A 15255-nucleotide genomic window follows, 5' to 3' on the forward strand; every position below is an offset into this window, starting at 1 on the left:
CTTCTAAATAGTGCAGTCCTACCTCATTCAATGTTTCCTGAAAACCCGGGTCCAAGTCAGACCCCACTTGGAGTAATGTGCTCAGTTCTGGTCGCCTCACTACTGGAAGGAGGTGGAAGCCGTAGAATGGGTGCAGAGGAGATTTACAAGGATGTTGCCTGGATTGGGGAGCATGCCTTATGAGAATAGGTTGAGTGAACTCGGCGTTTTCTCCTTGGGGCGACGGAGGATGAGAGGTGACCTGCCAGATGTGTATAAGATGATGAGAGGCATTGATCACGTGGATAGTCAGAGGCTTTTTCCCAGTGCTGAAATGGCAAACACAAAAAGGCAGTTTCAAGGTGCTTGGAGGTAGGTACAGAGGAGATGTCAGGGGTAAGTTTTTTACTCAGAGAGTGGTGAGTGCGTGGAATGGGCTACCGGCATCGGTGGTGGATACAGATACGATAGGGGCTTTTAAGAGGCTTGTAGATAGGTACATGGAGCTTAGTAAAACAGAGGGTTATAGGTAAGCCTGGTAATTTCTGAGGTGTGGAGATATAGGGCCCAATTTTGTGGGCCGAATGGCCTGTATTGCGCTGTAGGTTTTCTATGTTTCTATGTTTCGATGTTTCTATACTGCAACATCTTTGTGAATGTTCTTTATGCTCTGTACATCTTTCCTGTAGATAGGTCACATTCGAGCAGTGCCTGGGTCAGGTTCCATGCCCCAGGAGGAGGGGAAGAGCCCAAGAGAGGGCAGAACGGGGAGGGGAATAGCTGAGCCGGGGAGGGACCTGTCGGGGAGGGGCCAGATCTTTAAAAGCAGCCCTGACAGGTAGCGAGACAGCGAGTGAGAGAGAGAGAGAGAGAGAGAGAGAGAGAGAGAGAGAGAGAGAGAGAGAGAGAGAGAGAGAGAGAGAGAGAGAGAGAGAGAGAGAGAGAGAGAGAGAGAGAGAGAGAGAGGGAGAGAGAGAATCAGCGAACGAACAAGTGCAACAGAGAGAGAGATGGCTCCAGTGTGGACAGGTGAACGGCCGGCCACGTCAGACGTCCAGAATATCGCAGATGCGGTGAGTTGCAAAATCTTTCAGAACCCTTAAACTACCCTTCCTCGGGTACATACATGCGAGAGACGGGTAGAGATGTAAAGGCATGGAAAAGGCAGTGGAAGTCCATTTGGAGAAGGGAGAGGAGAGGATTGAGTGTAGGACGGGGAGGATAATGATGACACTGACAGGGCGGAGGCTGGATGAAGGAGGAGAGTGCGGGAAAGGTGTGAGGGGGCTATATATGGGAGAGGATAGGGGAGGGCGTCGGTACCGGGGAGGGAAGGGAGGTAGAGGGAGAAGGGGGGTTTGGGAAGGGAGGGGGACGAAAGTGGGAAGGAAGGAGGAGGAGGAGGGTTTGGATTAGGGTGCGGGAGGAAAGTTGGAGAAGGAAACGGAATGCGAGGGGCAGGAACAGTAGGAGAAAGGGAGGTGGAAGGAGGACGAGCCAGGAGTGGAGAGAGCGAGAAATAGCAAAAGGGGGGAATAGCGAGATAATTGAAAATCGGAGAGAGGGTGAGAGAGTGAGAGAGTTTGAAAGAGAGTGAGAGAGAGAGTGAGTTTGAAAGAGAGTGAGAGAGAGTGAGAGAGAGAGAGAGAGAGAGAGAGAGAGAGAGAGAGAGAGAGAGAGAGAGAGAGAGAGAGGGAGACGGGGAGAGGAAGGGGATAGATCAGGGGAAGTAGGGAGAGGTGGGAGGGTGGAGAAAGAGTAGTGGGAGTGGGGAGATGGGAGAGAGAGACAGGGATACGGGGAGAAGAGCAGGGAAAATAGAGATATGCGAGAGGCCAGAAAGGGGAGGGAGGGCAGGGGAATTTTCGAGCGCGGAGAGGGAAGGAGAAGGAAAGAGTGGGAGGTAGAGAGAGAGAAAAAAGAGAGAGACGGATGAAAGGTGTGAGTTCCAGCAGGAGAATTGGAGAGAAGGTAAAGGATAGAGACGGGGAGGGGGGAAGAGCGAGAGCGTGACGGGAAAAGTGTGAGGAAGAGCAGGGACTGTGGAATGAGGTAGCAGAGAGTGAGACGAAGGAGGTGTTGGCAAGGGCAGGGAAAGTGGAGAAAGTTCAGTGACGGAGCGACGCGAAAGAGGAAAGAGGAAATGCCCGGATAGGGTAAGGGTATTGAGGCACACAGAAAGGGGGATATGAGCAATGGAGGAGGAGAGGGGGGAAGAGGGAGACGGTGAGTGTGGGTGAAAGAGCCGGGGAGGCGGAGAGAGGGGGGAAGAGAGTGACGGATTGAGGATGAAATGACAGGTCGGAGAGAGTCGAGGGAGATGGAGGATGAAGGGTACGATGTGAAAAGCGTGCGTCGGAGCGAACAAAAGCGGGGAAATGGAGAGAGGGGTGAGAGAGAAAAAATGATACCGTCACTCGGTTCCAGACACCCTACCTCGTGTCGCTCTGTCCTCTCCGGGAGATTCAGTTGTCTGTGTTGTTCCAGGTGAAATCCAGTGTGGAACATCACATCGGCCATAAACTGACGACGTACATCGCGAAAACCTGCCGTGACCAGGACCAGCCTTGTATGCTGGGAAAACTTTACCTGATCAAGGTCGAGAAGGGGGCAGGGTTGGGAATGGAATGGAGTCCGGGAGAGGGTGGGAGGGGAAAGGAGACCGGGAGGGGTGGGAGGGAAATGGAGACCGGGATGTGTGGGAGGGAAATGGAGACCGGGAGGGGTTGGGAGGGAAATGGAGACCGGGAGGGGTGGGAGGCAAATGGAGACCGGGAGGGGTGGGAGGGAAATGGAGACCGGGAGGTGGTGTGAGTGGAATAGAGACAGGGAGGGGGGAGAGAAATGGAGACCGGGAGGGGGTGGGAGGGAAATGGAGACCGGGAGGGCTGGGAGGGAAATGGAGACCGGGAGGGGTGGGAGGGGAATGGAGTCCGGGAGAGGGTGGGAGGGAAATGGAGACCGGGAGGGGTGGGAGGGAAATGGAGACCGGGATGTGGTGTGAGGGGAATAGAGACAGGGAGGGGGGAGAGAAATGGAGACCGGGAGGGGGTGGGAGGGAAATGGAGACCGGGAGGGGTGGGAGGCAAATGGAGACCGGGAGGGGTGGGAGGGAAATGGAGACCGGGATGTGGTGTGAGGGGAATAGAGACAGGGAGGGGGGAGAGAAATGGAGACCGGGAGGGGGTGGGAGGGAAATGGAGACCGGGAGAGGTGGGAGGGAATTGGGGACCGGGATGTGGTGTGAGGGGAATAGAGACAGGGAGGGGGGAGAGAAATGGAGACCGGGAGGGGGTGGGAGGGAAATGGAGACCGGGAGAGGGTGGGAGGGGAGAGGTGTAGGTTAGGAATAGCAAAGACGGGAAGGGTGCAGGGCTGGGAGAGGAATGGAGACGGGAGGGGAATAGAGACGGGAGGAGGTGGGAGGGGAATGGAGACCGGGAGGGGGTGGGAGAGGAGAAGTGTACGGGAGGTTAGGATTAAGAAAGACGGGAAGGCTGCAGGACTGGGAGGGGAACGGAGACCGCGAGAGGGTGTGAGGGGAGAGGTGTAGGGGAGGTGATCGAATGGGGTAGGTCTGTAGGGGTGGAAGGGGGCGACAGAGACGGAGAGGTGTGAAGGGAAGATTGGAAGTGCCGCAGACGGGGAAGGGCATAGGGGAGTGAGGGTTGACGGAGATGAGAGGGGAGTAGGGGAGGGAGAGGGTGATGGAGACGGGGTGGGGTGTAGTCAGGGAAGGTGGTGTCGGAGACAGGGAGGGGTTTAGGGGAGCGAGGGGTGACGGAGATGGGGAGGGCTGTCGGGTAGGAAGGGACGATGGAGACGGGGGTTGTAGGCGAGGGAGGGGTGATGGATACAAGGAGTTGTGTAGGAGTCGGAGGGGCAATGGAGACGAGGAGGGGTGTATGGAGGGAGGGGCGATGGAGTCGGGGGTGTAGGGGAGGGAGGGTTGACGGAGGGGAGGGGTGTAGGGGAGGGAGGGCTGACGGAGACGGGGAGGGGGTTAGGGGAGGGAGGGGTGACGGAGACGGGGAGGATGGTAGGGGAAGGAGGGGGTGACTGAGACTGGGAGGGGTTAGCGGAGAGGGGGTGACTGAGACGGGGAGGGGGTAGGGGAGGGAGGGGTGACGGAGACGGGGAGGGTGTAGCGGATGGAAGACGTGAAGGAGACGGGGAGAGGTTGTAGGCGAGGGAGGGGTGATGGAGACGGGGTGTGTAGGGGAGGGAGGGGCGATGGAGACGGGGGTGTGTAGGGGAAGGAGGGGCGATGGAGACGGGTGGTGTAGGGGAGGGAGGTGTGCTGGTGACGGGGTGTGTAGGGGAGGGAGGTGTGATGGAGACGGGGTGTGTAGGGGAGGGAGGGGCGATGGAGACGGGGGTGTAGGGGAGGGAGGGGCGATGGAGACGGGTGGTGTAGGGGAGGGAGGTGTGCTGGAGGTGGGTGTAGGGGAGGGAGGGGCGATGGAGACTGGTGGTGTAGGGGAGGGAGGTGTGCTGGAGACGGTGGGTGTAGGGGAGGGGGGTCGATGGAGACGGGTGGTGTAGGGGAGGGAGGTGTGCTGGAGACGGGATGTGTAGGGGAGGGGGGTCGATGGAGACGGGTGGTGTAGGGGAGGGAGGTGTGCTGGAGATGGGATGTGTAGGGGACGGAGGGGCGATGGAGACGGGTGGTGTAGGGGAGGGAGGTGTGCTGGAGACGGGGTGTGTAGGGGAGGTGTGATGGAGACGGGGTGTGTAGGGGAGGGAGGGGCGATGGAGACGGGGGGTGTAGGGGAGGGAGGGGCGATGGAGACGGGTGGTGTAGGGGAGGGAGGTGTGCTGGAGGTGGGTGTAGGGGAGGGAGGGGCGATGGAGACTGGTGGTGTAGGGGAGGGAGGTGTGCTGGAGACGGTGGGTGTAGGGGAGGGGGGTCGATGGAGACGGGTGGTGTAGGGGAGGGAGGTGTGCTGGAGACGGGATGTGTAGGGGAGGGGGGTCGATGGAGACGGGTGGTGTAGGGGAGGGAGGTGTGCTGGAGACGGGATGTGTAGGGGAGGGAGGGGCGATGGAGACGGGTGGTGTAGGGGAGGGAGGTGTGCTGGAGACGGGGTGTGTAGGGGAGGTGTGATGGAGACGGGGTGTGTAGGGGAGGGAGGGGCGATGGAGACGGGGGGTGTAGGGGAGGGAGGGGAGATGGAGACGGGGGGTGTAGGGGAGGGAGGGGCGATGGAGACGGGTGGTGTAGGGGAGGGAGGTGTGCTGGAGACGGGATGTGTAGGGGAGGGAGGGGCGATGGAGACGGGTGGTGTAGGGGAGGGAGGTGTGCTGGAGACGGGGTGTGTAGGGGAGGTGTGATGGAGACGGGGTGTGTAGGGGAGGGAGGGGCGATGGAGACGGGGGGTGTAGGGGAGGGAGGGGCGATGGAGACGGGGGGTGTAGGGGAGGGAGGTGTCCTGGAGACGGGGTGTGTAAGGGAGGGAGGTGTGCTGGAGACGGGGTGTGTAGGGGAGGGAGAGGCGATGGAGACGGGGGGTGTAGGGGAGGGAGGGGCGATGGAGACGGGGGGTGTAGGGGAGGGAGGGGCGATGGAGACGGGGTGTGTAGGGGAGGGAGGTGTGCTGGAAATGGGGTGTGTAGGGGAGGGAGGTGTGCTGGAGACGGGGTGTGTAGGGGAGGGAGCGGCGATGGAGACGGGTGGTGTAGGGGAGGGAGGTGCGCTGGAGACGGGGTGTGTAGGGGAGGGAGGTGTGCTGGAGACGGGGTGTGTAGGGGAGGGACGTGTGCTGGAGACGGGGTGTGTAGGGGAGGGAGGGGCGATGGAGACGGGTGGTGTAGGGAAGGGAGGTGTGCTGGAGACGGGGTGTGTAGGGGAGGGAGGGGCGATGGAGACGGGGTGTGTAGGGGAGGGAGGTGTGCTGGAGACGGGGTGTGTAGGGGACGGAGGGGCGATGGAGATGGGGTGTGTAGGGGATGGAGGTGTGCTGGAGACGGGGTGTGTAGGGGAGGGAGGGGCGATGGAGACGGGGTGTGTAGGGGAGGGAGGGGCGATGGAGACGGGGTGTGTAGTGGAGGGAGGTGTGCTGGAGACGGGGTGTGTAGGGGAGGGAGGTGTGCTGGAGACGGGGTGTGTAGGGGAGGGAGGGGCGATGGAGACGGGGTGAGTAGGGGAGGGAGGGGCGATGGAGACGGGGAGTGTAGGGTAGGGAGGGGCGATGGAGACGGGGGGTGTAGGGGAGAGAGGGGCGATGGAGACGGGGGGTGTAGGGGTGGGAGGGGAGATGGAGACGGGGTGTGTAGCGGAGGGAGGTGTGCTGGAGACGGGGTGTGTAGGGCAGGGAGGTGTGCTGGAGACGGGGTGTGTAGGGGAGGGGGGGGCGATGGAGACGGGTGGTGTAGGGAAGGGAGGTGTGCTGGAGACGGGGTGTGTAGGGGAGGGAGGTGTGCTGGAGACGGGGTGTGTAGGGGAGGGAGGGGCGATGGAGACGGGGGGTGTAGGGGAGGGAGGGGCGATGGTGACGGGGGGTGTAGGGGAGGGAGGGGCGATGGAGACGGGGTGTGTAGGGGAGGGAGGGGCGATGGAGACGGGGGGTGTAGGGGAGGGAGGGGCGATGGTGACGGGGGGTGTAGGGGAGGGAGGGGCGATGGAGACGGGGTGTGTAGGGGAGGGAGGTGTGCTGGAGACGGGGTGTGTAGGGGAGGGAGGGGCGATGGAGACGGGGTGTGTAGGGGAGGGAGGGGCGATGGAGACGGGGGGTGTAGGGGAGGGAGGGGCGATGGTGACGGGGGGTGTAGGGGAGGGAGGGGCGATGGAGACGGGGTGTGTAGGGGAGGGAGGTGTGCTGGAGACGGGGTGTGTAGTGGAGGGAGGGGCGATGGAGACGGGGGGTGTAGGGGAGGGAGGGGCGATGGAGACGGGGGGTGTAGGGGAGGGAGGGGCGATGGAGACGGGGGGTGTAGGAGAGGGAGGTGTGCTGGAGTCGGGGTATGTAGGGGAGGGAGGTGCGATGGAGACGGGATGTGTAGGGGAGGGAGGTGTGCTGGAGACGGGGTATGTAGGGGAGGGAGGTGCGATGGAGACGGGGGTGTAGGGGAGGGAGCGGTGATGGAGACGGGGGGTGTAGGGGAGGGAGGGGCGATGGAGACGGGTGGTGTAGGGGAGGGAGGTGTACTGGAGACGGGGGGTGTAGGGGAGGGAGGGGCGATGGAGACGGGTGGTGTAGGGGAGGGAGGTGTGCTGGAGACGGGTGGTGTAGGGGAGGGAGGTGTGCTGGAGACGGGGTGTGTAGGGCAGGGAGGTGCGATGGAGACGGGGGGTGTAGGGGAGGGAGGGGCGATGGAGACGGGGTGTGTAGGGGAGGGAGGTGTGCTGGAGACGGGGTGTGTAGGGGAGAGGTGCGATGGAGACGGGGGTGTAGGGGAGGGAGCGGTGATGGAGACGGGGAGGCGATTAGCGCGGGATGAAGTGACGGAGATGCGGAGGGAAGCCTGTCGAGAGCGCGGATCAGGGAAGTGGCAATGGGAAGGAGGGGTTGTCGGACGGGTCTCCCATGACTAACCGAGTGACCCTCCCCACAGATCGATATCAGCAACAACAACGTCCTCCACATTGAGGTGTTCGTTCCTCGTCAGCACTCTATCTCTGATTCAGTTCTGCTGGCGGTCGTGGAAAACTTCAGGATGAGCGATCCGCTGGAACCCTTGGTCTGAGAAACGAGAGTTTCCTGACCGATGCCAACCCCTCGCTGTGCATGCGGCCCACCCCTCGGGAATATTCCCCTCCCTCCCTACAAAGCTCGTCACGGGGTAGTTGGGACACCCTTGAGCTACCCACTGTTTAATGCGGGGTTTGGTTCTTCCTGTCCACAGATCCCAGACACACTCCCACCTCCCCAAGACCCTACACCCCCGCCAACTCACCGACACGTCCCGCGCTCCCGGAATACCAGCAGACCCACCTCTCCAGCTCGCTGAGGCCACCTGAACCGTCAGCTGTTCGACGCACAAGCTTTTCGCCAATAAAACGCGTTGATCCGATTGGTCGTCTGGTCGTCTTTAACCATCCTCTCTTTCGGATGCTGGGGGCGGGGGCAACGCTGCAGGGCAGCTAGTGCGGATGTCGGAGGGGGAGTGTATAATTTCGGAAGTTTGCGGGCCACTGACCTACAGTCTGACGGAGATCCAATCGGAGGCAGGCGGTCACGGCGACAAGGGGAGGGGGCGCGGTTCGAGGTGGCGTGTGGAGGGGAATCACTGCGAGGTGTGGATGATGTCAGTGGGATGAGAGGGCGGGGTGTGTGAGGTGGGCGGGATGAGAGGAAATAGAGGGCGGGGTTCGTGGGAGGAGTTGGCGCGTTAGGGATGAGGGGCGGAGTTTGCGGGAGGAGAGGTCGGAGTCAGTGGAGAGAGGGGGCGAGTGGAGAGAGCGGTTCGTGTTGTACAATCTGCGGCAGGGAGCGCGTAAGAGGGACACTTTTCAATCGGGGCGGCGATCGAGATTTTCAAAGCCAGAGTTTCGGGGCAATTCACGAAGAAGAGCTCCGACAAGCGACCAGCCGGCCTCTGGGATTGGTTAGCTGGAGCAAGTTAAAGGAAGGCTGTGCCAAGCGCGGCGGCGGTGGTTTGCGTGGTGTTAGGTACACGCAACCCTGGGGAGAGTACCTGTTACATGCTCGCAACCCTGTAAAACTATCAGCAGCAATAGGACGCACTTTAGTTTGCGGTTAACAGTCACTATTTTATTAGTAACTACTAAATATAGTAAATTAACCAGGTAATCAAAGGTTAGCAGCATTATGCGGACATAGGAGTACAGATAAAGTTCGCCAAACAAAGACAAGCTCAGCTGGTAAAAGTTACAGTCTGACGATGGGATGTTAGAAAGTTCGGTTCAGTTCCAATGCAGAGCTGATTCGGTTGTGTTGAGGGAGATATTTGTAACCCAAGGCGAAATCCACGACAGGGGGAACGCCAGTAAACAGGTGTCGTCGATCTTCCCGCTGTCCTGCGAATCCTCGCACGCAGCTTCACCAACAGTAGCTGATCAAAGGGGGACCCGAGTTCAACCCGGGGAAGTGTGAGGTGTGCAGTTCGGAAAGACAAACTCCAAGGCAGAGTACAAAGTAAATGGCGGGCTACCAGGTAGTGTGGAGAAGCGGCAGGGGACATATCCACAGATCCCTGAAAGTTACCTCCCAGGTAGACAGAGTAGTTAAGAAAGCTTATGGGGTGTTGGAAATGGAACAACTTTGGTACCGTCGGTTCGTTGCTGCGTTATCAATTATAACCCAAACATTCCGACTAAACAGACCATTACCTCAGCAGTTACCCACAAAAAAAAACACTTCATTATCACCCTGCAGAGAAGCCATTTTATATATGCAGTTAACATACAGTTAATAATGAGGACCCTACCATCGTTTACCCCTCCCCGTGCTACACGTTTCTCACCCTCACCCGCGGAGGCATTCCCACGCCACTCCGCATTATTCTTTTTGGAGTGGCTTTTGACTGTCAATTTCTGACGGCAGTTTTGTGTCACTTCTGAGTTCTTGTTCTGCTTGGCCGTTCTTGATTGGAGTTCCGACCCTGTCTTTAGTTCTGCCCGTTGCGCTGAGGTAACGGGAACCATGTTTCCTGAAGTCACTATTTCACATCCGGAAACAGCAGCCCACTCCAGCCATTGAAATTACTCTTTCAATCATTGAGGGGCCATCACTGTGCAGAATGAAATCTCTGGCAGAAGAAGAAACTGCCATAGATTTGGTGCGCTACCTCGGGAGAATATGTGCTGCGGCGTCCAAGGAGTGGTTGATGCTGCCCCCTAGTGTTCATTCAGGAAGATATCAAGCTGTATTGTGTTGGATTGTAGATTTCCGCAACATAAATGGAAACAGGGTCTCAGACTATATTTTCCAGTGTCACTTCCATCCTGTGTTTATCGTTAACGTCTCGGATAAATGGTTTATCTGTAGCAGTGAATCTTAATTCAGGTGTAGACAATGACGATTTAAATGTTTGAAACACTTTCAGTTCTTCATTTACAGCGACAGAGTCGGCTGAGCACTGAATGTCTCTCAGGAGATTGCCAATCAACTGATCAATTGTTGTTGGAACTGCCACCACTGGTGTTAGCTTGCTAATGTATTGATTAACAATATCGATAACCATATAACAATTACAGTATGGAAACAGGCCATCTCGGCCCTTCTAATCCATGCCGAATGCTTACTCACACCTCGTCCCACAGACCTGTACTCAGCGCATAACCCTCCATTCCTTTCCTGTCCATATACCTATCCAATTTTCCTTTAAATGACAATACCGAACCTGCCTCTACCACTTCTACTGGAAGCTTGTCCCACACAGCGACCAGTCTCTGAGTAAAGAAATTCCCCCTCGTGTTACCCTTAAACTTTTGCCTCCTAACTCTCATATCATGTCCTCTTGATTGAATCTCCCCTACTCTCAATGGAAAAAACCTATCCACGTCAACTCGATCTATCTTCCCATTATTTTAAATACCTCGATCAAGTCCCCCTCAACCTTCTACGCTCCAAAGAATAAAGCCGTACCTTGTTAGGTCTTTCCCTGTAACTGGGTGGTGAAACCCAGGTAACATTCTAGTAAATCTTCTCTGTCTATTTTGTTGTTATTTTTCCTATAATTCGGTGACCAGATCTGTACACAATACTCCAAATATGGCCTTACCAATGCCTTGTAAAATCTTAACGTTACATCCCAACTCCTAAACTCAATGTTGTGTTTTACAAAGGCCAGCATACCAACAGCTTTCTTCATCACCAGGTCCACGTGAGATTCCACATTCAGGGAACTATGCACCATTATTCCGAGATCACTCTGTTTTGCTGCATTCCTCAATGCACCTTTTACGAAGTATGTCCTATTTGGTTTATTCATACCAAAATGTAGCAACTCACACTTATTAGCATTAGACTCCATCTGCCATCTTTCAGCCCACTCTTCTAAATGGCCTAAATCTCTCTGCAAGCTTTGAAAACCTACTTCATTATCCACAGCGCCACATATCTTAGAATCATCTCCATACTTACTAATCCAATTTACCAACCCATCATCCAGATCATTAATGTATATGACAAACAACATTGGACCCAATACGGATCCCTGAGGCACACCACTGGTCACCAACCTCCAACCTGACAAACATTTATCCACCAATCCACCAACAGTTTCACCTTCAATCCTGGGTGAATTCACTCCCTTCACATGGCATATCTGTCCGTCTTTTTGTTTTATCGCTGTCACCCACGCTTGACGCGCTAGGGGTCGCAGTAGTGCACATATCATGACTGGCCTGCAGTGTCTCGGAGTTCGGATGGTGTCACTGTATCGGGAGACTAACCGGTGTGGCCTGAAATCCGGATGTGGCCGCTATCTCAGAAAGGTGATTCTCAAGTCAGAGCTTAAAAATGGCGTCACCTATCACTTCCTTCGAATATGGCCAAGCGCGGACGGACAGACTCTGAAGTAGGTCGGTAGTTCCCAAACATTCAAGCGAACAGAGCTTAGAGGGAAAGGAAAGCATTAAACGCTCGGTTTCTTGCGGTGAAGACCAGTTCGCTAATTTCTCTCCCAGCCTGACAGTGATGGGCGCTCAGGACTTCGATTGCAGACGCACCATCGCTGTTCGGCCAGATGGTGGCGCTCCAGTCCGTTGTATTGGCAGCGATGGGCGATCTCACACCGCGGAACACTGGACTTCTCATCTGAGGGCCCAGGCACCGTCGCTGCTCAGGAGCTGATTTTAAACAATTCCGTCATGGACGGTCCCAAGACCGGCTGCGGAAGGAGGAGATGCAGGAAAGATGTCGCGACTTTGCGGAGGATGCAGACGAAATTTAGCAGGATACAGCCTTGGATCAAAGTGCATGTGCTATAACGAGAGCTTAGGGCAAGCTTGGAGGCTGTCGGTTGATCTAATAGAGGGTTTTCAGGCACACCTGGAGTGGACGGTGGGTATATCTTTTGCAATGTCAAATAGCAGGGGTCAGAAATTTAAGATAAAATGGAATTATTCAAAGGAGATGTGACAGTTTGCGTATTTTTTTCAAAACAGACTGCGGTGGGTGCCTCGGATTCACTGCAGGGGATGCCGGTTGAGACAGATGCAGTGGGCAATCTTAGAGATGTTTAGATGGAACATGGAGGGGCCGGGGTGGAAGCGGAGGGTCGGCGCACAGATGCGCTTGGATGAGGCGGGTAAGGAGAGTGGACGAGGGAGAAAGGAGAGTGGGCGAGGGAGAAAGGAGAGTGGGCGAGGGAGCAAGGAGAGTGGGCGAGGGAGAAAGGAGAGTGGACGAGGTAGCAAGGAGAGTGGGCGAGGGAGCAAGGAGAGTGGGCGAGGGAGCAAGGAGAGTGGGCGAGCTAGCAAGGAGGGTGGGCGAGGGAGAAAGGAGAGTGGGCGAGGGAGAAAGGAGAGTGGGCGAGAGAGAAAGGAGAGTGGGCGAGGGAGCAAGGAGAGTGGGCGAGAGAGAAAGGAGAGTGGGCGAGGGACTAAGGAGAGTGGACGAGGGAGCAAGGAGAGTGGGCGAGGGAGAAAGGAGAGTGGGCGAGGGAGCAAGGAGAGTGGGCGAGGGAGAAAGGAGAGTGGGCGAGGGAGAAAGGAGAGTGGGCGAGGGAGCAAGGAGAGTGGGCGAGGGAGAAAGGAGAGTGGGCGAGGGAGAAAGGAGAGTGGGCGAGGGAGAAAGGAGAGTGGACGAGGGAGCAAGGAGAGTGGGCGAGGGAGAAAGGACAGTGGGCGAGGGAGAAAGGAGAGTGGGCGAGGGAGAAAGGAGAGTGGGCGAGGGAGAAAGGAGAGTGGGCGAGGGAGCAAGGAAAGTGGGCGAGGGAGCAAGGAGAGTGGGCAAGGGAGAAAGGAGAGTGGGCGAGGGAGCAAGGAAAGTGGGCGAGGGAGCAAGGAGAGTGGGCGAGAGAGAAAGGAGAGTGGGCGAGAGAGAGAGTGGGCGAGGGAGCACGGAGAGTGGGCGAGGGAGAAAGGAGAGTGGGCGAGGGAGAAAGGAGAGTGGGCGAGGGAGCAAGGAGAGTGGGCGAGGGAGCAAGGAGAGTGGGCGAGAGAGAAAGGAGAGTGGGCGAGAGAGAAAGGAGAGTGGGCGAGGGAGCAAGGAGAGTGGGCGAGAGAGAAAGGAGAGTGGGCGAGGGAGCAAGGAGAGTGGGCGAGAGAGAAAGGAGAGTGGGCGAGGGAGCAAGGAGAGTGGGCGAGAGAGAAAGGAGAGTGGGCGAGGGAGCAAGGTGAGTGGGCGAGGGAGCAAGGAGAGTGGGCGAGAGAGAAAGGAGAGTGGGCGATGGAGCAAGGAGAGTGGGCGAGGGAGCAAGGAGAGTGGGCGAGAGAGAAAGGAGAGTGGGCGAGGGAGAAAGGAGAGCGCGTGGACGAGCGGGAATGAATAAGCTGCCCCCGATTCCCCCACAGTCACACACAATTAACTGTCCGGCGACAACGAGTGACAGGTTGAATCCTCAGTCCCGTTTCTCACCGTCACTCCGCATCCGGGAACCGGCGGTCAGAAAATCACACTTCAGGGCCGTGTCCGAGATCGCTGCTGATCCAGGGTCACTGCCGAGGGATTTGCCAATTTAACGTCATTATATTGGCCAGACTGTCGAATGCAGCGTCCTCTGACCAAAGTGCGCAAAAAGATTCTCTCCCCGGATAATTCCACAATCGGGTACTGGTTTCTCAGTCTGAGCACCGGCCCCCCGGGCTCTTCCTGTGTGTGAAATTCCGGCTGATCTCCCGAGAGCAAACAACACGGCGTATGCAGCGTCACCGGACAGGCGGCGGAGTCACGTGGGTGCGGGACCTCCTCTTACGTCACAGAGTGCTCGGCTGGAGCCAGCGTCGTTTCAGAAGTTGGGAATTACCTGAAGCGTGGCCCTTAAAGGGGAAGGCGGCCATTAAAGGCGATGCCAGGAAGTCGGCCAAAATGTCCCCGTCCCGTCGATGAGGATTTTTCACACATTCAGAAGTTCACAGTCACACAAGACCTCCGGCTCTGGTATCCGGGCAAAACTTCAGTTCCTCCTTCCCAGTCTCACTGAATTGATTACTCGTCAGTCTGAAACAGATGGAAGAACAAAGATGAAATAAACAGAATACACAACAGTGTCAGTAACAGGGGACCGAGGTTAATGTTTCAACAACACTCACAGACAAATATCACCAGAAAACCTGCGGATCCGCTGATATTATAGCACATTGAACATTAACACAAACACTCATAGGATCCGCTTCAGACTCGGGAGGGTCAGTATGAGGCGGCGGAGAGTGGGCACAGATCCGTCTGTGAGCGAGTTTGATGCCAGTCTCAGATCCGTAAGTGATGGGTTTGTACTGAGAGCGGAGACGAGATCCTCGGCACCAGAATCTGTGAGACCGACACCGCTCAGCCTGGAGATGAGAGAGAGAGTGAGGGTGAAGGACACAGAGAGACAGGAGACGGTACAAATCCCCAGTGTTTATCAGTAACACAATTGGTGATCACATTAATGCTCAGTGTCAGACACCCAGTGACTGTAAACACAATCTCCCACAGTCTGGTACTTACCACAGTCTCTGTATTTTACACTCCGGGTTCCTCAGAGCCGCAGACACCAGTTTCACTCCTGAATCTCCCAGTTTATTATTGTTCAGTCTAAACACAAACGGACAAATTGATGAACAGATCCACCATCAGTCCGGGTCTGACTCCCTGTAGAGATCTCAGTTCCTTCATCCCGGTCTCACTGAACCGATTCACCACATTCAGATGTTCACAGATCCACTGTCAGTCCGGGTCTGACTCCCCACAGAGATCTCAGTTCCTTCCTCCCGGTCTCACTGAACTGATTCCCCCCCAGCCTGAAACAGATGGGAGAATAAAGATGAAATAAACAGATCACACAACAGTGTCAGTAACAGGGGACCGGGGTTAATGTTTCAACAACACTCACAGACAAATATCACCAGAAAACCCGCGGATCCGCTGATATTTTATCACATTGAACATTAACACAAACACTCACTGGATCCACTTCAGTCTCCGGAGGGTTCAGTAGGAGGCGGCGGAGAGCGGGGACAGATCGGTCTGTCAGAAAGTTTGATTTCAGGCTCAGATCCGTTAGTGATGGGTTTGTACTGAGCGCGGAGACGAGATCATCGGCCCCAGAATCTGTGAGACCGACATTGGAGCCTGGAGATGAGAGAGAGTGAGGGAGAAGGACAAAGAGAGACAGGAGACGGTACAAATCCCCAGTGTTTATCAGTAACACAATTACTGATCACTT

At 56.6% G+C, this 15255-nt stretch overlaps 1 protein-coding gene across 1 annotated transcript; it reads left to right on the forward strand.

Annotated features, from left to right (window-relative positions):
- The first annotated feature begins 937 nt into the window (after window positions 1-937).
- LOC132389889 (cystatin-B-like) lies at window positions 938-7986 on the forward strand. Its single transcript, XM_059962450.1, has 3 exons — window positions 938-1052; window positions 2467-2577; window positions 7534-7986. Exons 1-3 carry the CDS (start codon window positions 990-992, stop codon window positions 7663-7665), a joined length of 306 nt encoding a protein of 101 aa, XP_059818433.1. The 5' UTR covers window positions 938-989; the 3' UTR covers window positions 7666-7986.
- The last annotated feature ends 7269 nt before the right edge of the window (window positions 7987-15255 follow it).

Source organism: Hypanus sabinus, unplaced genomic scaffold, assembly GCF_030144855.1.
Source record: "Hypanus sabinus isolate sHypSab1 unplaced genomic scaffold, sHypSab1.hap1 scaffold_694, whole genome shotgun sequence".
NCBI classification, from domain to species: Eukaryota; Metazoa; Chordata; class Chondrichthyes; order Myliobatiformes; family Dasyatidae; genus Hypanus; species Hypanus sabinus.